Here is a 22155-nt window from a genome sequence, read left to right as displayed (position 1 = left end):
TGCTTCTCTGAGGGGTGCTGCACCCTCCATACTATGTCAACTAGGTCCATTGATTTTGCAAGTTCGTTAAGAACTGGGACAGATTTTAATGTTGAAGGCACTTTGGTTGAGGATCGGTCTAATTTAGAATCAAAATAGCAGTTAAAGTCCCCGCCAGTGATTATATTATGATTGTTGTATTCGGCAACAAGATTGAACACTTTACAGAAAAAATCAGGGCTGTCAAAGTTAGGGGCGTAAATGTTTAAGAGAGCTAAAGGAAAGTTGTTAATTGTACCTGTAACAAGAATATATCTCCCACCTGGGTCAGTGACCATGGACTTGAATACAAACGGTATATTTTTGCGGATGAGAATAGCAACCCCTCTTGCCTTAGAAGAAAAGGTGGATTGGTACACTTGTGACACCCATATAGATCTCAAACGTCTCTGTTCTGTTGGTTGGATGTGGGTTTCCTGTAAAAAAAATAATATCAGAAGACAGGGACTTTAAGTGCGTGAATACTTTCCCTCTCTTAAGGGCCCCACCAAGACCTCTACAGTTCCAGGAAATAAAAGTGATGGGACTCATTCCTGGTCTAAATGTATGATTATCCAACATTTAAAGGACAAAACAGAAGGGACTGAAGTTTGACATGTAACATATACAGTACTGGCAGTGTAGTGGACAACATAAACATATACCCCAAAACAAACCGAAACCGCAGCAAAAAGTAGGCTGCGCATCCCTCTATCTATAGGGAAAGCTGCTGGGTAACCGAGCAAGTGCACTATAGCTGTGCACGCACACACAAACCAAACTAACAACACCGTGAGCTCCTCCAATACGTAAAATAGAAAACAATTAACTGCACCTTAAAAAAATAATAAAAAAATACAGTGAAAGCAGTATAAAGACTTGGTCATGACCTGAAGATATGGGAGTGTCATACCTGATGTAAACAGTATATATCAAAAAAAATAATAAGAAAAAAAATTTTTTTACCCACACCGGACAAAATCCTTATCACTGAGTAATGTAATTACAAAATTAGAAATCCCGGTGAATAGTGTTATACTGTATCAAAATAAATGTTAAGTGCGTGACCGTCTCCCAAACCTACTGTTATTCATTATAACGTTATATGAATTAAGCGGCCAAGTGCTAAATCAAAACAGTCTAATATAGCTGCATCTTAAGGCAAACGCCATATGAATTTAGATGTCACATATCGTCAGTCATTGGCCTGTTATGGAGTTGGCAAACCGTTCAGCATCCGCTGGTGTCTCAAAGACGTTGACTGCGTTGTTGTGGGCAACATGGAGTTTGGCTGGAAAGCGCAGAGAACACTTAGCACCGGCATCAACGAGCCTCTTCTTCACGCTGTTGAAGGACTGCCGCAGGGTCATCACTTCGGCCGTGTAGTCAGGGAACATCGATACTCTTCCTCCGTGGTACGTCAGTGGTGCACTCTCACGGCTGAGCCGAAATATGTTGATCACGTCGTTGTTATGGACTTTGGCGATGATAACTCGTGGCCGATCGTTAGCGAGTGGTTTGGGCCTCAGGCTACGATGGGCACGGTCTATTTTGACAGAGTTATTGAAGTTCTCTTGGCCAAGCAACTCCGGGATCAGCCGCGAGACGAACTCCGTAGGGCGTCCACCTTCTTCCCCTTCTTTTATGCCGACAATTCTAATGTTGAGCCTGCGAGAGCGACCCTCCAGATCATTCACTTTAGCTTTGAGGAGGCCGTTAGCTACCTGTAGCTCCTTGCAAGTTGACTCCAGTGCTGTGATACGGTTGTCCGAGGCTGTGAGAGTCCCGTCCATGTCGTCCACCCTTTCTGGAGAGTGGACAAACATGCTTCAATTGCGTCGAAGCGTCCTTCCATTGACTTCTTCAAATCGTCCACGAGTTTCGGAACTTTGGCTAGCTCGTTTGGTAATGGCGGCTAATATAGCTTCGTTGCTAGCTGCAGCAGCCATGTTGCTACCAGGAGACGACTGCTTCGGCTGCTGGAGAGATTCCTTAGCGTCCCTTCGTGTTGGCATGATGTAAAACTAGCTCCGACCGGTTAAGAAACAGCTCAGACAGCAGACTGGCGAAAAATAATGTTCAGGTGCAGAATGTTTATAATGAAATGGAGGAGACAACACGGAGCTCCGACAAAGCACGTCTTACTCCATTACTGCTCACGAGCGCCCCCACAAATACATATATTCTTAACACTCAGTATTGTATCATACTACCAGTTGCACAACGTACTGTATCTATCTACATGCTTGCAGGACATATCGTAGGCAAGTCACCCGTCGCCCCCAGCCTCACTGAGGTAGGCTAAAAATGGGTCCCAAATAACCAATAATTTATTAAGTGAGTTGGTCCTCAAGAACCTAAGTCTCTCCATCCATATAACAGAGGTCATATCCGTCAGCCACAATTGAAAAGAGGGTGAAGAGGGGGATTTCCATTCCTTCAGGAAAAGTTTCTTGGCAACAGTTGTCCCCTGTGTCAGAGACTGTTGCACCGCCGTAGGGAAATTCAGAGAAGAGTCCGAGCAGCCGAAGATGGCGAGCTCTGCCTCTGGCTGAAGGGTTATTTTGTAGGCTTTAGAATACCAGTCAAATATTTTGGCCCAGAATCCTGTTAGTGAAGGGCAGAACCAAAAGGCATGAGATAGTGTGCTCTCCGACAACCGGCTTGGAAACTTTTAGACTGAAGAAAATGCCACTAGTTTGAGGATATTAGTGGGATTTTTGGCCAGTCTAAAATGGGCTTTAGAGTGTGCAGAGCTGGTGTAACAAGTCAAATGTATTCACCAGTCTTCCCTGACTTCTCTCCTCCCGTCAGGTCTGCTGGCATTCGGAGTGAAAGAGTCAGCAATGGTGAACAAGGTGTTCACATGCATCAACATCCTGGTCTTGTTGTTCATGGTGGTCTCTGGACTGGTTAAAGGCACCCTGAAGAACTGGCAGCTAGACCCTGACGAGATTCTACATGCCAGTAACTCCAGCAACTCCAGCAAGTAAGCCCTGGATCATCATACCTATTACTCAACTTGTTTCACCTGCCTACTCAGCAGACGGAAGTTGAGCTACATTGTGCTCAGTCCTGAGCACAATGTAGCTGTTCTATAAGACATTTGTTATTTGGCCCTTCATTATCTACTCACCCACATGCCGATGGAAGGGCGAGTGAAGTTTTTTAGTCCACAAAACATTTGTGGAGTTTCACAGCAAAACACTGTTGCAGAATTCTTCTAGATGCCATTGTAAGGAAGTTTGTTGAGTTTCGCTGGATCCTAGGTAAGAGCTCGCAACGAGTGATTGGTTAGAACCACAGAGATGTCTTTCAGGCTTTTATTTGGGATATCAGGCAGAAGTATCAGGCAGATCGCAACATACAGAGTAGTAGAGATAGATAGCTAGCAGATAGCCGAGAGAGATAGGTAGCTAGCAGGTAGCAGAGAGATAGCATAGCATAGTAGAACATCGCTTTTATACCCCCACACATCGAGGTATGACATCATTGATGATGTCACAAGGTCACATGAGGTATGACATCATTGATGACCTCACAAGGTCACATCTGACATCACACAGTCAAGAGAGAGCCTAGACCGTCTGACATCGCCGATGACCTCACCGGGGAAACTCTGACATCACCGATGACCTCACAGGGTGAACTCTGACATCATCGTTGGGTCGCGGGCATGGCTGCGGTTCGTGAGCGTTACCCCACGAACAGGCCTGATGGTGGGGCCTTTTGGAGCCTTTTCTACAGTCATGTACACCCTGTTTTAGCTGAAATCTGCACTGTAACTGGACTACACCTTCTTGGAGCGCGTGGCTAGCTACAGTAACGATTTCGGCTAAAAACAGGGCTAATTATTATGTCTTTTCAAGTCCACATGGCTCCGTTTGTTTTCTTCCTTCTGTTTTTTTCTTTTTTTTTTTTTTTTTTTTTTTTTTTTATGTTTGAAAGTTGGACCCCATCCACTTCAATTGTTAGGAGAATTCTGCAAGGGTGTTTTGCTGCGAAACTCCACAAATATTTTCGGCACTAAAAAACTTCACCCGCCCTTCCATCGGCATGGGGGTGAGTAGATAGATAATGACTGAATTTTCATTTTTGGGCAAACTGTTCCTTTAAAATAAATAATGACTTTGTGTCAATGTATGTTTTTTTTTCACCCTTGTTGTCTCAGTATAACAGAGTTGCTGCCAACCAGGGAGAGTTTGGGAGTAGGCGGGTTTATGCCGTTTGGTGTCTCAGGTGTCCTATCGGGCGCTGCCACCTGTTTCTACGCCTTCGTGGGCTTCGACTGCATTGCCACCACAGGTCAGTGCTGTATCGCCACCAGAGGTCAGTGCTGTATCGCTACCACAGGTCAGTGCTGTATCGCTACCACAGGTCAGTGCTGTATCGCCACCACAGGTCAGTGCTGCATCGCCACCACAGGTCAGTGCTGCATCGCCACCACAGGTCAGTGCTGTATCGCCACCACAGGTCAGTGCTGTATCGCTACCACAGGTCAGTGCTGTATCGCCACCACAGGTCAGTGCTGCATCGCCACCACAGGTCAGTGCTGTATCGCTACCACAGGTCAGTGCTGTATCGCCACCACAGCACAGTGCTGTATCGCCACCACAGGTCAGTGCTGTATCGCCACCACAGCACAGTGCTGTATCGCTACCACAGGTCAGTGCTGTATCGCTACCACAGGTCAGTGCTGTATCGCCACCACAGGTCAGTGCTGTATCGCTACCACAGGTCAGTGCTGTATCGCTACCAGAGGTCAGTGCTGTATCGCTACCACAGGTCAGTGCTGCATCGCCACCACAGGTCAGTGCTGTATCGCCACCACAGCACAGTGCTGTATCGCTACCACAGGTCAGTGCTGTATCGCTACCACAGGTCAGTGCTGTATCGCCACCACAGGTCAGTGCTGCATCGCCACCACAGGTCAGTGCTGTATCGCTACCAGAGGTCAGTGCTGTATCGCTACCACAGGTCAGTGCTGTATCGCCACCACAGCACAGTGCTGTATCGCTACCACAGGTCAGTGCTGTATCGCTACCACAGGTCAGTGCTGTATCGCCACCAGAGGTCAGTGCTGTATCGCTACCACAGGTCAGTGCTGTATCGCTACCACAGGTCAGTGCTGTATCGCCACCACAGGTCAGTGCTGTATCGCCACCACAGGTCAGTGCTGTATCGCTACCACAGGTCAGTGCTGTATCGCTACCACAGGTCAGTGCTGTATCGCCACCACAGGTCAGTGCTGTATCGCCACCACAGGTCAGTGCTGTATCGCTACCACAGGTCAGTGCTGGATCGCTACCACAGGTCAGTGCAGGACAAAGCCAGAAAACACCTTCATTGGCCCTATTCCAATCCTGCTCCGTATCTCGTACCCCCTCCATTGGCTCATGGTTCAGTTTGGGGGGTAGTGTAATTAGATCTGGGGGGGGGGGGTCATTTCTATCCCCAGCTTGTCTAAACATCCAGGAGTATTGCATACGAGGGCAGGGTATAGAGGGCAGGGTATAGAGGGCAGGGTATATAGAGGGCAGGGTATAGAGGGCAGGGTATAGAGGGCAGGGTATAGAGGCAGGGTATAGAGGGCAGGGTATAGAGGCAGGGTATAGAGGCAGGGTATAGAGGGCAGGGTATATAGAGGGCAGGGTATATAGAGGGCAGGGTATATAGAGGGCAGGGTATAGAGGGCAGGGTATATAGAGGGCAGGGTATATAGAGGGCAGGGTATATAGAGTATAGAGGGCAGGGTATAGAGGGCAGGATATAGAGGGCAGGGTATAGAGGGCAGGGTATATAGAGGGCAGGGTATAGAGGGCAGGGTATAGAGGGCAGGGTATAGAGGGCAGGGTATAGAGGCAGGGTATAGAGGGCAGGGTATAGAGGGCAGGGTATAGAGGGCAGGGTATAGAGGCAGGGTATAGAGGGCAGGGTATAGAGGGCAGGGTATATAGAGGGCAGGGTATAGAGGGCAGGGTATAGAGGGCAGGGTATAGAGGCAGGGTATAGAGGGCAGGGTATAGAGGGCAGGGTATAGTGAGAAAGAAATGCAGTTTGCTGTGTTTGGCCCAGATCGCCTCCTGGCACAGCGTCAAGCTCTTGTGACGCAAGTCAGAGCCGCGGGGTAAATAATGATGTGGGGCTGAGAGGTAAGTTGTTCCCCATGTTTTTCTACACTGATCTGAACTCACCGTGTGTGTGTGTATGTGTGTGTGTGTGTGTGTGTGTCTGTCTGTCTGTGTGTGTTTCCGTGTGTGTGTGTGTGTGTGTGTGTGTGTCCGTGTGTGTTTCTGTGTGTGTGTGTGTGTGTGTGTGTGTGTGTGTGTGTGTCTGTCTGTCTGTCTGTCTTGATCTAACTTTGTTCTCTCTCTTTCTAAAAAAAAAAAAAAAAAAATTACTAACCTAAACTTGTACCACTGTGTGTGTGCGTATGGGTTGATCAGAGGTTTCCTGTAGTCTCTGATCTGTTCACTCTGCTCGAGGCCTTTGGGTTGCAATAGAGGGGAACGTTTACAAAAGCATCTGAGCATAGCGTTCCTCCTCTCAGGTCCCCATGCCTTTTCCCACCCCTCCATTTCCTGACTTGTGATTGGCTGGAGTCATATTTACCCTGGGCCTGTGTATGTTTCATACACACTCAGGAAGCCCAAAGCCACTACGTATGTCATTGGTATGTGTTTATTCTGGATTACAGTTGTAGTTGACGTTACGCCATTATTCGCCCCCCTTACACCGCACATCTTGATCTGACATATTCATCGATAAAAACCTCTGCCAATACAGTGGCAGAACCCCCCACCACCACCACACACACACACATGCACACACACACACACACACACACACACACACACAGTCGCACGCGCGCACACACACACACACACACACACAAACACACACACCTCACGCCTTTTATATTTGTGACCCCTGGCCTTCTAATCAGCGTGTCGCTGTACGGGACAGGATCCAGACAGCTTTATATACACCCCATCATCACGATGTGATTTCACTGCAGAACAAGACCGGAGTGTTCTCTCTAAAGGAGAGCTGTTGCATAATCGCCTGCAGCTGAATAGTTGGCTGTTTCAGTCTTCTGGGAGTGCAGGAAAAATAAGCTCCTTGTTGAATTTGTTGCAAAATATCACACCAAATATTGCTTAATACATCTATTTGCACAGCTTTCCACATTTGCTGCTTGGCACCATAAAATAGGAACAATGTGTATAACACGTCATCACCAGGAAGTCAGACGACAGCTCTGAAGAAGGCTGTAGTTACAGCCGAAACCGTCAGCAGGTAAAACAACACCATACTCTAATTTGTCTGAAAATAAGAAAACGAAAACATAATTTAAAAAGAAGACAAAATGAACCAAATTAATTGAATGTGTATCATTTGGAATGTGCTCAAGCCTTGTGTTAAAAATGTATATTCATCACCAAACAGAGCTGCATAGCAACTGTTCACAAATTAGTCACAAAAAACGACTAATCACAAAAAGCTTTTTTCAGGAAGAACGCTATGGAAATCATGTCGAGAGCGCTTCCATTGTGCACAAAACACAGCACACGGAGCGTTTTTTTGCGCTTCGTTTTGTTTTCCCCTGCAGTCGCGCGCAGTACAGATCAGGACACAACGACCAAACGGATGGTAGCCAGCTAGTTTGATGTTGTTGACTGTCAACATGAAAGCCAGATTATTGCCAATTCTGGCAGCAGCAGAGGTTGAGGATCCCTCAACCCCACTCCTCAAAAGGTAGGAGGAGTGGAAAAGACGGAGCAGCACGCTTTTCCTCCAAATGTTCGACTTTTTCAGCTTAAAAACGCCCAGAGCGCTCCCCCAAAAACAAAAGATGCCACCAGCGCTAAATGCCAACTGCGTTCCTTGAAAGAGGAGCACGTTTAGCGTCGTCCTTACATAGAGAATGAATTGCAGAACGGTGCTGGCAGCTCCAAAAACCCTTTTGGTGTGAATGTCCCCTTAAGGTGTGTTCTGAGGCGAGATTTAAAAACGGGCAGCGTAGGAGCCAGCCTAACATGCCAGAGGCAGCTCGTTCCACAGTTTGGGGGCTGCAACTGCAAAAGCGCAATCTCCCCTGAGCTTCAGCCTTGCCTTTGGGGACGGCCAGAAGTGAGTGACTGGGCAGCGGACCTGAGTGACCTCGATGGTACATAAGGTTGTAAAAAGCTCAGATAGATAATAGGGATGGGCATTTCTAGCAAAAACACTATTAGAAATTCGCTGGCCAAAGTCGGCTTTTAATCGAAATTCGAAAAAAAAATGGAGACAATGCAACATTTCACTCACAATTTTTTTTTTTTCCGAATTTGTCAATAATAAAAGTCGACCTTGATAATAACAACGATTATTCGAAAATTCGAAATTCGATGCCCATCCCTAATAGATAAGTTGAAGCTAACCCATTTAGCGATTTAAAGGCAAACAATAAAATGTTCAAATGAATCCTAAATAGGGATGTTCGATATTGGCTTTTTTACCGATATCCGATATCCGATAATGTCCAACTCTTAATTTCCGATACCGATATCAACCGATATCAACCGATACCGATATAAGCAGGCTTTTCTTTCGTCGGTTCAATCCCCGGGACCGGCAGGATAAATCTGGGTGGGGAAAGTGAAAAGGCAGCGCTTGGCCCTCCCTCATTACCACCACTGAGGTGCCCTTGAGCAAGGCCCTTAACCCCAACCGCTCCAGTGGAGCTGCTCAGTGGCCAACAGATCAGACTGTGGTTGTACTGGTCAGCTTCCAGGTATGAATGTGTGCGTGAATGTGAACAGGGCACTCCTGAAAAAGAGAGCATTGCTCTCAGTGAGACTCCCCCTGTATTAAAAATAAATAAAAATAAAAATATCTGCATGAAAACCGATACCGATATTTTCCGATATTAATTTTTTATGCTAATATCGGCCGATAATATCGGTAGGCCGATAATATCGGACATCCCTAATCCTAAAACATACAGGCAGCCAGTGGAGGGAGGCCAGTACAGGGGTAATGTGTCCATGCATGCGTGGTGTTCCTGTTAAAAGGTGAGCTTGACAACTTTAACACCACTGTCCATCTCCTCTGCCCCCCGCAGGTGAAGAGGTGAAGAACCCCCAGAGAGCCATCCCTATTGGCATCGTCTCCTCTCTACTCATCTGCTTTGTGGCCTACTTTGGCGTTTCTGCGGCCCTGACCCTCATGATGCCGTACTACCTGCTGGACAGCAACAGCCCTCTGCCTGTAGCTTTCAAACATGTGGGCTGGGGAGGAGCCAAATATGCTGTGGCTGTAGGCTCACTCTGCGCTCTGTCCACTAGGTAAACACACTCACATGCACTATGTGCAGCCATTCATCCTTAGTCTCCTTACCTGCATGCTCATACATACACACAACATGCACATGTGCTCATTTGCTCATATGTCTTCACAGTCCGTGTGGGTGGGTGGGGAGGGTGTGTGTGTGTGTGTGTGTGCGCGTGCGTCCGCGCACGCTTGTGTATGAGTCTATATTTAACTCAGGAGGGCATTTGATCCTCTGCTTAAAATATGAGCAGACATTTCTAAGAATACATTGCACCATGAATCTAGGCCATTCTTATGTAACCGTAGTTGGGTTTCCATCCAAAGTGATCGCAAATTAAAATTTTCAGAAAGTCGTCAAAAGAAAATGTGAAATAATGCGCGTTTCCATCCGCTGCTATTATGCGAATTATAGAGCTGTCAATCACCTCGTATTTGAGGCTGTCTGCCTCTGCTGCTCTGCTGCTAGACCCAATACATGCAGGCAGGCAGTGACCCAACTCTATTAAACACATCTACCGTAAATTCCGGACTATAAGCCGCGGCTTTTTTCCCGTTTTTTGGCCTTTTTTGGCCCCTGCGGCTTATATAACGGTGCGGCTTATCTATGGATTTTTAAAAAAAAAAAAAAAAAAAAAAATCTCTCTTTTTTAGCACTCTTTCTAACTATAAATCCACTTCTGATTTAATTTCCTCTCTTGCCCTCTTTTCACCACACCGCGGACACTGTGTGCACTGTAAAAAACAACACAGGTGGTGTTGTGTTATGTTGTTTTGTTGAAATGTTAATAAATGGGAGCTTCCTCAAACAGCCATCTCTTTCCCGACAATCCCCTCTGTGCATGAACCCTTACATATGGTAATTAAACATTAAAACACAAAAAAAAAAAAAAAAAACCATTAAAACACCCGCGGCTTATAGTCCGGTGCGCCTTATAGTCCGGAATTTACGGTATGTTATTAATTTAAAGTTTCTTGATGATCTACAAAGGTACATAGACCATAAAATGCCATTTCTGGATTACCAGGCGCTACTCTTCAACTGCAAGCATAACATTATAATCCACGGAACAATTCCAGAAGTGAGTCGCATTAATCCCAGTCTTCTGTTTAAACACACCACGTATTTACCTTTATTTACCTTACAAGTGTAGCTCTATTTAGTGTCGGCTACGCTGACATGTCAACATGAAACTGTGTGGGTTTTGAATGGAGAGACGACGGAAGATTCACTTCATCTGTTTCCACTGCATTTATCGCATTACCATTTATCGATACGGCCAACTTGTCCACATCCCCCAAGTGTGAAAAAGTTTTTGCGATATTTGGATTTTTTCCCCCTGCATTTTGCAGCGTTTCCACTCAGTTTTTCTATGCGCAAATTGAAATTTTGCATAAAGACAGGTGGATGGAAACCCGACTACTAACTCATGCTATCAGATTTTTATTTTATTTTATTTTTTTATCTGATAAGGCTGGGCAATATCGATATACAGTATCAATATTGTGCTATGAGACTATATCAACTTAGATTTTGCATAGAATATTGTGATATGGCTTAAGTGTTTCCTGGTTTTAAAGGCTGCATTACAGTGTAAAGTGATGCATTTTCTGAATTTACCAGACTGCTCTAAGCTGTTCTATTATTTGCCTTTAACCACTTATTCATTATATCCACATTACTGATATGGCCTGCATTTATATAAATGGCCTGCATTTATATAGCGCTTTTATCCAAAGCGCTTTACAATCAGTAGATAGTCTACATTCACCCATTCATACACCAATGGCGGCAGGCTACCACGCAGGGTGCCTACACACCATCGGGAGAAAGGAGTGTTAAGTGTCTTGCCCAAGGACACAAGACAGCAGCTGGGAGGGAGCGGGGATTCATACTGATGATTATGAATCAAAAATCCCATTGTGAAAATATTTTGTGTAGATTCAGATTCATTTATTAAGGACTGCACAACAAGTCGACAGAATTTGCTTTCGGTACAGCAATTGTTAAGCACATTAATATTGTGTCAGCATGAGACATTACAGTACATAGACAGACATATGGCAACATAAATACAGAACATTCAACATACATTGCTGGAGAGGTGTGCAGTGAGATTTCAGAGGTGAGTGGAGTTCAGAAACCTGATGGCAGTGGCGAAAAAACTGTTTTTGAATCGTGTTGTTTTGGTGGAAATTGATCTGTAGCGCCGTCCACAGGGCAACAGTTGGAACAGGTGATTGGCTGGGTGAGATGGGTCAGAAACAATTTTTTGTGCTCGTGTGATTGTCCGTTTATGGTGGAGAGTGTCTAGTGATGGGAGTGGGATACCTATAATTTTTGAAGCTTTTTTTATTATTCGTTGGAGTTTGTTGCGTGACTACTAGTTACTGTCCAGGTTGCCGTACCAGATGGTTATGGATGAGGTGAGGATGCTTTCTAGCATGGCTGTATAGAACTGGAGGAGCAGATTGGGGACCGGTGTTATTGTCCCATTTGAGTGTGTTGCTGATGTGGGTGCCCAGGAATTTGTATGTGTCTGTGGTGGTTATGGGTTGTCCGGAGATGTGGAGGGGTGTCTTGGGGGGTGGATTCCGTCGGAAGTCTGTGATGAGTTCTTTGGTTTTGGAGGTGTTGAGTTGTAGGTTGTTGTCCTGGCACCAAGTGACCGCTTGGGCCACTTGGTTCCGGTAGTGATCTTCATTATTGTTGGTGATGAGTCCAGTTATGGTGGTGTCGTCTGCATATTTGAAAAATGAAACTGAGCTGTGGTGTAGTCAGGGAAGGAAACCCTGTTTTTGCAGTATTTGCTGTCTTTTTATTTTGATTACAGTCTTGCTTTAATAAAAGTGCCTGTCACATCTCACATGTGCCTTTGACTTACAACTGAACATTTAGCCCACTTCACAGAAAATACACAGATATATATTGTGTATTCAGCCTAAAAAGTACAGAGATATAATTTTTGGTCCATATCGCCCAGCCCTATCATCTGACACCATGTTTTTAATGCTTCTGGATTATTATAAACATCATATATTTAGTGCTCAGTTGTTGTAATGCAGATATGAATACATATTGCCATTCCGGTTGACGTGCTATTTTGAACTTGATCCTGCATGGCATAATAATTCTTATTTTGTGTGTATGCTACTACTGTATATGCTCAATGTATGTTAGCTGTGATCTGGTGTCTGTTTTCACATGTTTGTGTTCACTGTATATCCTGGTGGGTGTGAGTGTATGCTGGTGTTCATGTTGAAGTGTTTGTGCCTGCGTACTACATATCCTGGTCTTCCCCCTGGTAGCCTGCTGGGTGCTATGTTCCCCATGCCCTGTGGTGATCTGGGCTATGGCCGATGATGGGCTGCTATTCAAGTTCATGGCGGAGATCAGCCCCCGCACACCAAAACCCCCCGCTAACCGCAACCCTCACCTCTGGCATAGTGGCAGGTGAGACACTAACATGCAACCCTCACCTCTGGCATAGTGGCAGGTGAGACACTAACATGCAACCAGTGGCGCTGGAAGTACTTTTAGGTAGGGGGTGCTGTAAGGAAGACAATTTGACATTTTTTGGACTTTCATCCATATTTAGAAGAATATTTAATTTTAAATTAACATTAGGATTATACTGTTGTGATGTCATTATTCAGTATCTTCTCCTTTTCTCACTCACTTTCATGTAAGCACCTGCTCTCCCTTTAGTCGTTTTACACTACAACAGACAGCAACACAGGCATAAACACTGAACTTATTATTATTATTATGGAAAACCAGAATATGATGAAAATCAAACACTTTTGAAGAGAGCGCGTATGAAATAAAATTAGAGCTGAGAAGCACAAACTGTTTTTTAATGCATTTTGTTGGTGGTATAAACACAAGACAGCCAAATCCAACAATTTCAAAAATCCCATCTCTTGCCACCAGGGGGTGCTGCAGCACCCTCAGCACCCACCTTCCAGCTCCCTTGCATGCAACCCTCCCCTCTGGCATAGTGGCAGGTGAGACACTAACCACGCATGTTAAAAAGCAACACCCCTCATCCTTCTTTCATGCTGGTGTGCCAGGTTGAGATGCTCTCACCTGCCAAACTGTGTTTGAAAGAACCTGCAAGTCAACTCAGCACATGAGTGTGAAAAGGGCATCACTAAATGGTCATAATGTCAGAGTGGACTGAAGCAATGGGTATCGGTGGTGAAATATAAGACTTTGATCTTCTCTTACATGGCCAGTGCACGTTTCAGTTGGTTAAGTTCTGGCAGTCCAGATTAAAACTAGAGTATGTCATCCTCATCATCCTAACCTGGGTCAGTGGCTTAACATTCTTCTTTAATAGACTTGAAGAGACGTCAGTTCAGGGCATGGTGGTTTAGAGCAGGGTTTCTCAACCTTTTTTGTGCCGCAGACCGGTAGATTGATGGAAAAAAAAGTCCCGGACCGGTTGTCAATTTTAATTTTTTCTTTTCTTTTTTCTTTTTTTAAATAAACATAGGCTATAATATTATAGGCTGTGTGGTAGTTGAAACATAGTTTCAAGTTGACGTTTATTTATGTTTGTAGTTTGTAAAAAATAAAAAGTTTGTAAAAAATAAAAAATATATTTTTTTGACCGCGCTCACGGCCCGGTACCAAATGCGTTGCGGCCCGGTACCGGTCCGCGGCCCGGTGGTTGGGAACCACTGGTTTAGAGTTATCAAAACCAAACTAAACTGCATGGTCCAGAGTCAGTCAACGTTGTGCTCTCTGCAGAGCTGAAGTCATGTGTTCCACCCTGCATTGGAACAGAGATGAACAGCATGTGGAGCACCATCTAGATGAACAGCATGTGGAGCACAGATGAACAGCATGTGGAGCACCATCTTTGCCATTGAAGGGGGAGAGTCGCCTGGGTTTAGCACAATGTCCATGCTGCTCTACAGTACAAGCAGTCTGATATCCCCATTCACTTCTTTAAGCCCAACTCTGAAAGCCCTATCTTACTAATCATACTCGTAACCCTTCTCTAATGTTCTCCTGTTCTTCCCTACTGGCCCCTTTCTGTTCATCTTCTCCCCTTGCACTTTACCCTGCACCTACCAATTACCCCAACTTGATGTTCCACCTCCCCCATGCCACCCCCAGTCTGCTGGGCTCCATGTTCCCCCTCCCCCGTATCATCTTTGCCATGGCGCGGGATGGCCTGCTCTTCTCCTTCCTATCCCGTGTCAGCGAGAGGAAGGCCCCCATAACCTCCACTATGGCCGCCGGGGTTATGTCTGGTAAGAGGCACACGCGCATGAAAAATGGGGATGGGGAGGGAGATGGAAAAAGACGAGAGAGGGGAGAGACAGGAATGGGAAAGAGGGATGGAGAAGTGGAAAAGGAGAGAAGATATGCATGAGATGATGTGCATGTGGTATTTTCCCAACATTCTTTATCACAGTGGTATACTGATGAGGTCAACTGTAACCTGCTCCTCTCAGCTGACTGAGTGACACAACACAACATCAAAGACTGTTGAGGTCAGCTGTAACCTGCTCCTCTCAGCTGACTGAGTGACACAACACAACATCAAAGACTGTTGAGGTCAGCTATAACCTGCTCCTCTCAGCTGACTGAGTGACACAACACAACATCAATGACTGTTGAGGTCAGCTGTAACCTGCTCCTCTCAGCTGACTGAGTGACACAACACAACATCAAAGACTGTTGAGGTCAGCTGTAACCTGCTCCTCTCAGCTGACTGACTGACACAACACAACATCAAAGACTGTTGAGGTCAGCTATAACCTGCTCCTCTCAGCTGACTGAGTGACACAACACAACATCAAAGACTGTTGAGGTCAGCTGTAACCTGCTCCTCTCAGCTGACTGACTGACACAACACAACATCAAAGACTGTTGAGGTCAGCTATAACCTGCTCCTCTCAGCTGACTGAGTGACACAACACAACATCAATGACTGTTGAGGTCAGCTGTAACCTGCTCCTCTCAGCTGACTGAGTGACACAACACAACATCAATGACTGTTGAGGTCAGCTGTAACCTGCTCCTCTCAGCTGACTGACTGACACAACACAACATCAAAGACTGTTGAGGTCAGCTATAACCTGCTCCTCTCAGCTGACTGAGTGACACAACACAACATCAAAGACTGTTGAGGTCAGCTGTAACCTGCTCCTCTCAGCTGACTGACTGAGTGACACAACACAACATCAATGACTGTTGAGGTCAGCTGTAACCTGCTCCTCTCAGCTGACTGACTGAGTGACACAACACAACATCAATGACTGTTGAGGTCAGCTATAACCTGCTCCTCTCAGCTGACTGAGTGACACAACACAACATCAATAGTCGTGTTTCCATTACCCTCAGAAATGCGCAAAATCTAAATATCGCAATAGAAATTGGGTAATGGAAACACGTAAATTTCGAAAAACCTCCCAAATATCGCAAAACGTTTTTGCGCTCTCATGAGGTGGTTTTTCAGACGTGTCGATATAGCAGTTTATCGCAAAAGTGTAATGGAAACAGTTTTTTCGCATTAGCACGTCATGTGACCCATTCTGCTTTGGAAAAGCAGCGAAAAATGAGGAAGAAACGGTTCGATAAGCCGTGGCAAAACCTCCGCAGCAATGGAAAACTTTGAAGCAACACTAGCAGAAAGACGAGTGTTATGCAAATATATAAAATAGATAATGTTTAATGGCAGAAATCGGTCCATGGTGACAGGCTGCCTGTGTGCGCGCATTTGGCACAGCGCGAGATAAGGGGATGAAAAGCAAGCACACACCGGTGCGGTGCGTGCTCCTGACTGAAGTGAATACAGTGACTGTGAGTAATACATTACACACGTTTCAGGTGCAGTGTTATAATTATAATAGCTACACAACATTGTGATTATTGACCAAATCAGCCTTTTCCCCCCTCCATCTCTAAATCGGACCAGTTGTAGGCTATTAGGCTATTAGGCTTTTTTCCTCTGCCTGTCGCGCTCACTGCATTCACCGCAGCCAGCAACATTTTGCGACTCATTTTATTTTGAATTGATAATCAGGCTCGTTTATATGCGTTGTAACTTCATGTTGTGATTTGCATTGACCATTGGTTGGATTTGAGCATGCAGGGGACGGGATATGGGGCAGATCCACTGTGGCAGGCAGCTGCTGGTAGGCTAATGGGAATTGCGTTCAGGTGTGCGCTCCGTCAGACCAAAACTCAACTTCAATGGAAACGCCTACAAGTCGCAATTGTACATTGTCGAAGTTGTAGAAATATCGCAATTATTTTGCGAAAAACTGTAATGGAAACACAGCTAATGACTGTTGAGGTCAGCTATAACCTGCTCCTCTCAGCTGACTGACTGACAAAACACAATATCAAAGGATGCTAATTGGAGGAAAAAACATCTACAACAGCAATGACAGAATAGCTGTCACAACCAAGACCTGTTTACCTGACGCTGCCAGAGGGGAGCGGTCTGGCAGCGTCAGGTAAACAGGTCCTGGTTAAGGAGGTGAGGTTAAGGACCTGTGACCACAACTCAACTCTTCATATGACTTCCTTCCCCTTGAAAAGGGTTGTTTTTGTAGCAGACACAGTTGTGATGACTACCAAAACACATCTCTTTATGTGTTTGTTGGGAAGGACTGTATGTTTCTTATGTGTTATTATTGCATGTTGATATTTGTGTCATATCCATGACGAGAATATAAAAACATATTGGTGGGCTTCATCCAGGGATAGCGGAACGCATCTGAACTTGGGGGGGCCGGGGGGCGTGTCGGGGGGGCGTGTCCCCCCCCCCCCCCACACACACACGTCTGTGAACCACCATCATTGATTATTATTATTATCATCATATAAAGATTTTGGTCGTTTGAAGCCAGATTCATATAGGAATATCTCATTTTAAATTAACATTAGGATTAGACGGTTGTGATGTCAGTATTCAGTCTTAACAATCATATATTTGCTCCTTTTCTCACTCCTATGTCACCACCTGCTCTCACTGCAGGGTTTGAGATTCAACTTTTTTTTTTATCACCAGCCAATATGGCTGCTAGATTTTAAAGTTACGAGCCAATTAATTTCAACTAGCCAAAATGTTTTTCTTTAAATAAACCAGAATATGAGGGCGACTGGGTTTTACAGCAGGGCTATTCAACTAAATTGTTCAGGGGGCCACATTGTCAGAAACCTAAGGGACCGGGGGCCGGACCGTTCCCCGAGCCAGTACACTTGACACAATGCGCCACCATATTTTTGCAGCCGCGCTGGAACTATTATTAAGTAGAGGGTGCTGTAAGGAATGGAATCTCGGCAGCGCCGAAGAAAATTTTATGTTTTTTGGACTTTTATCCATATTTAGAAGAATATTTAATTTTAAATTAACATTAGGATTATACTGTTGTGATGTCATTATTCAGTATCTTCTCCTTTTCTATTATTAGTATTAATATTAAATACTGAGTATCTCATGAAAAACTATTAATATTGCATCTTTTGTGTTTAGCTCCGTCTCACAGCAGGCCCGGCTACAGGACCAAATTACAGAGGGGGCCTGCCCCTAGCTTGGGGGGGCCAAGGGGGGTCCGGGGGGATTCTCCCCCAGAAGAAGATTTTGTACATTTTAAAGTAAAATTCGTCAAACTGGTGCATTTGAGAGCAAAAGGAAGAGGCTAAATCTATGAGGAACTACACACATCTCTAATGTGTTGTGACTTTACAAATAGGCCTAAACAATTAATATTAAATGTATTTACACATTGTGCACAAATTGCATTCATTGTGACAAATTTACAATAGTTAATTAATATCCAGCCAGAATCATTGCAAATGGAGGTTCAAAGTAACAGTTAGCAATAGCATTCAGTTAATCAATGCCTAATGACAGCCAGATTCCGTTTTAAACTTTAAAACAGAAAAACGGAAAAACGTTTTTAGCACACACAAAAAAAAAAAAAAAAAAATTGAATGGGGGGGCCAGTTTAGGGAATGGGGGGGCCCGGCCCGGTCAGGCCCCCCTCCAACACCGGGCCTGTCTCACAGCATTGTAACATTGTAGTGCAGCAAGAAAGGAAAACTACTGTAAACATTTGAACCACATTTCTTGTTTAGAACCTATAGCTAGCAACATCGCCATCTCCTGAAAAACATTAATATTGCACCTTTCTTGTGGCTACATCACAGCATCTACTGAAAAACATTTATAGTGGATCTGACTGGTTTAGTTCACTTTAGATTCACATCACATCTGAAAAACAACCAGTCGAGTGTAATAAGTAAATTAGGTTTAATTGTAAAAAAAAAAAAATCTAAAAAAAAAAAAAAAATCTAAAAAAAAAAAAAAAATTTTTTTTTTTTTTTTTGGGAACTGAAAAGTACCCGGGCCGCGGCCCGGGTGGCCCGGGCGGTTCCGCGATCCCTGGCTTCATCAACTCAGACATTTGTGCTATTTGAAAGACTACCGGTACTTTATTACCTAAACACTTCAAACTAATTTTTGGAGGACACAAAAACAGCTAACACACACTAGACCTAGATTCCACAAAAGTGTATTTAAAATGAGAGGGAAGTCTTAAAAACACATTGATACTTTTCTACTAAGTTTATAATCAAGGTTCTTTGAGTTTCAAGGTCAACAAATACTCTCATCTCTCACTTTGTCTTTCTTTCCCTCTCCACTTCTGAAGCTATCATGGCCTTTCTGTTTGACCTGAAGTTCTCTCTCCCCTTCTGAAGCTATCATGGCCTTTCTGTTTGACCTGAAGTTCTCTCTCCTCTTCTGAAGCTATCATGGCCTTTCTGTTTGACCTGAAGTTCTCTCTCCTCTTCTGAAGCTATCATGGCCTTTCTGTTTGACCTGAAGGACCTGGTGGACCTGATGTCAATTGGGACTCTGCTGGCCTACACTTTAGTGGCTTGCTGCGTCCTAGTGCTCAGGTCAGTGAGGAGACACACAGAAGCATAGGAACTGACATAATGTCCTGCTCCTACACCTAGAGACTAGGGGGCACTTTACACGAGGACGGTTTCCTATGGAAACGGGGAATTATTTTATCGTTAGTGCCTCCCTTTTAGACGGCGACGGCAAATTCGCACTTAGGAAACGACACATTTTGGAACCACCCTCCAGAGTGAAACTTGTTTGAGACGCTTCCCGCTGAGCGGGGCTGAGCGCTCCATGTAATCGCTTTGGAACGGCACATTTCAGAAACTCTGACGTGCCTGCACACGCGACACACGCGATTACGCCATAGCCGTGCGCGAGTTGGCAACCAAATAAAACGTCAGTATGAATGAAGTTTGGCAACATTCAGAATTAAGCTACACTGCGGCCAACTTCAGTTACATGTTCATAACGTTACTGCTGCGAGGAGCCGATGGCTGTACCCGGTCGGCATTTAATGTTCGTTACAAAAGCACGTCGACAGTGTTTTCTCACTGCCAGTAGCCTACAGTAGGGTTTGACAGATCACAGTCAGCGCTCCCGGTCATGGCTGCTCGTTAAAGATTTCCAATAGGCGTTATTCTGATAAACTGGTCACATATATGTTACATTCTCACCCGACAAATATTAAAACTTTAAAACAGTTTGGTTTTTTTTTTAGCTTGAAAAAAGCTTTTTGGCATGTCTAAATGACTGCGGAAGGCGGACTCTACTTCCGTGTTTAAAAACCGGAAAGATGATTACGAAATTACGTCATGCAGCAGCGTCCTTGTATGGGCAAAGAATAAGGTGATCACACTGCCACCTAGCGACCTGGCATGTACATTACGCCGTTTTAAAAATTCAACAGCGCTCATGTAAACAGGGAGAAGGTGTGAAGGAAAAGGTGTGAAGGAAACGCTATTGTGTTGTTTCTTTCAGAAACTGTCCTCGTGTAAAGGGCCCCTAGGCCATCAAACAGGCAGCATTGTAACGTGGTTGTTAGCAGTGTGACCGCAGTGTAAGGGATACGGGTGAAAACAGCTTGCTCTGTGTGTGTGTGTGTGTGTGTGTGCGTGTGTGTGTGTGTGTGTGTGTCCTCGTCAGGGTAGGGGAATATGGAATACATGTATTTAAAAGACAGTCTAAATATGAGTAACTGTATTCCATTACAATTACAGTTTAAATTGGTGGTATTCTGAATACAGTTGCTGTCTTTAAAAATAGATTACTTTAAGCCTTAAAGTTTAAGGGATTACTTGTTTAATTGTTTTGTTTTATTTGCTCTAAAATTCACGTGAGGCATGCATTTCCCATAAACAGATTGTTAGGATGATGTCATCATTCCTACTGTGATGTCATCATTCCTACTGTGATGTCATAGTTCACTCACTGATGATGTCATGATTCATAAGTGTCTCAATCATGCCTTTCGGATTGTCTCGCTGGTGATGTCATAACACAAGGTGATGTCATATTCGGGATCTATAAAGGTTTGGTTCTGCAGGTCCTCTGCAGTTGTTCATAAACGAATCTCGCGACAACACTCTGCAACCGTTCCCAACTTCGAACCTTGCAGACCCAGCTATCAAGTTCCACAACTTCCCTACTTCTCGAGACTTCAGTTACCAAGTTTGCCTTGGCCATCAACTATCCGCGAATAGATCCACATGTCTTCCCACACCAAGCCTGACAGTATGAACAACTCAGAAATGGATTTAGCGGGTACCCCAATCAAGGAGGAAGCTCCCGAGAGGCCAGTTACCCGGCCGGCCGCTTCAGCTGACCCACCAGGCGGTCAGCTGGATACCTCCACTCATCCTGATATCTCCACTCATCCTATCACGTTCGGAGACTTGCAGGCATTTCAGCGAGACCAGTAGTCTATTCTGCGAGACCTCGCACTTGAGACAAGACGCCTGATTACCCACCAGGAAAAAGCAATCCAGGCTCTGGCTTCCAAGGCCGATGATCGGTACGCCCTCCTGGTTGGCCGGCTAGATCGTCTCGACGGGCTAGGCCCCCAGGGTGTCATTCCGCAGTAGAAAAACAGGGTATGAACGCGCACTCTCCGTCTTATGTGCAGTTTTCCGGGTGCAAGGCTCACAGAAGTTCAAAATAGGGAAAAATAGCCAGCACTCCAATGTCCTTTTACTAGGAACTTTTATTAGTCCATATCAGCAACGCACAGTATCACACGGATGCGTTTCGACGTTAAGCCGTCCTCAGCGTGTATCTAGACCTGTGTGTGAAGACAAACATTTTATAAGGGGGCGGGGGACCAGGAAATTTATTCCGGAAATGGTCCATCTAAAACAAGCCCGTAGGCCACATCACAGTATATTCATACAGAGTAAGGTCCCTAACCCCTTTCTGGGTGGACTCTGAAAATATCAAAACATACAAATATATAAAGAAGATTCATAAAAATAAAAAATAAAATAGAATAGAAAAGTTGGTGCATTCCCTTGACTTTCTGCTTTCTGTCATAAACAGGAATGTAAATGGCACAACAATAAAAATACTACACAGTAAGTAATAATTAGACATAGTCAATATTAGACAATTAGTAAATATAATATTAAAACATGCAACCCTGAATACCCAACCTCAGACAAGACTCAAGTCACTTAATAGAAATAATTATAAAAAGCAGCCTAATAGCAATTCCTCGTTTAACCCTTTGGGGTGTTCAGTCTGTAAGTTGTGTATCCAACGGGCCTCTCTTTGCAAGAGAAGCTCGTCTCTATTACCACCTCTTTTTAAAGGTTGTACACACTCTATGCCCTGAAATCTCAAGGAACAAACGTCATGTCCTACTGAGTTAAAGTGTCTCGCTACCGGGGATTTTTCATCCCGGTTTCTAATATTCGATTTGTGTTCACTAGGGGTGTCACGATACACTCAG

The 22155-nt window shown here is 44.7% G+C and overlaps 1 protein-coding gene across 1 annotated transcript in view; it reads left to right on the top strand.

The window, feature by feature from the left end:
* slc7a1a (solute carrier family 7 member 1a) overlaps positions 1-22155 on the top strand; it is a gene marked incomplete at both ends in the record, with an annotated part of 58434 nt that overhangs the window by 20248 nt on the left and 16031 nt on the right. The window contains 5 exons of the mRNA XM_083657242.1: positions 2833-3007; positions 4190-4323; positions 9125-9347; positions 14459-14595; positions 19159-19261. Coding sequence (XP_083513368.1) covers positions 2833-3007; positions 4190-4323; positions 9125-9347; positions 14459-14595; positions 19159-19261 — 772 coding nt within the window. The remainder of the gene's footprint in view (positions 1-2832; positions 3008-4189; positions 4324-9124; positions 9348-14458; positions 14596-19158; positions 19262-22155) is intronic.

The sequence above is a fragment of the Poromitra crassiceps genome, assembly GCF_964638095.1.
Source record: "Poromitra crassiceps genome assembly, chromosome: 1".
Classification (NCBI taxonomy): domain Eukaryota; kingdom Metazoa; phylum Chordata; class Actinopteri; order Beryciformes; family Melamphaidae; genus Poromitra; species Poromitra crassiceps.
This window is presented reverse-complemented; position numbering and strand designations above follow the sequence as displayed.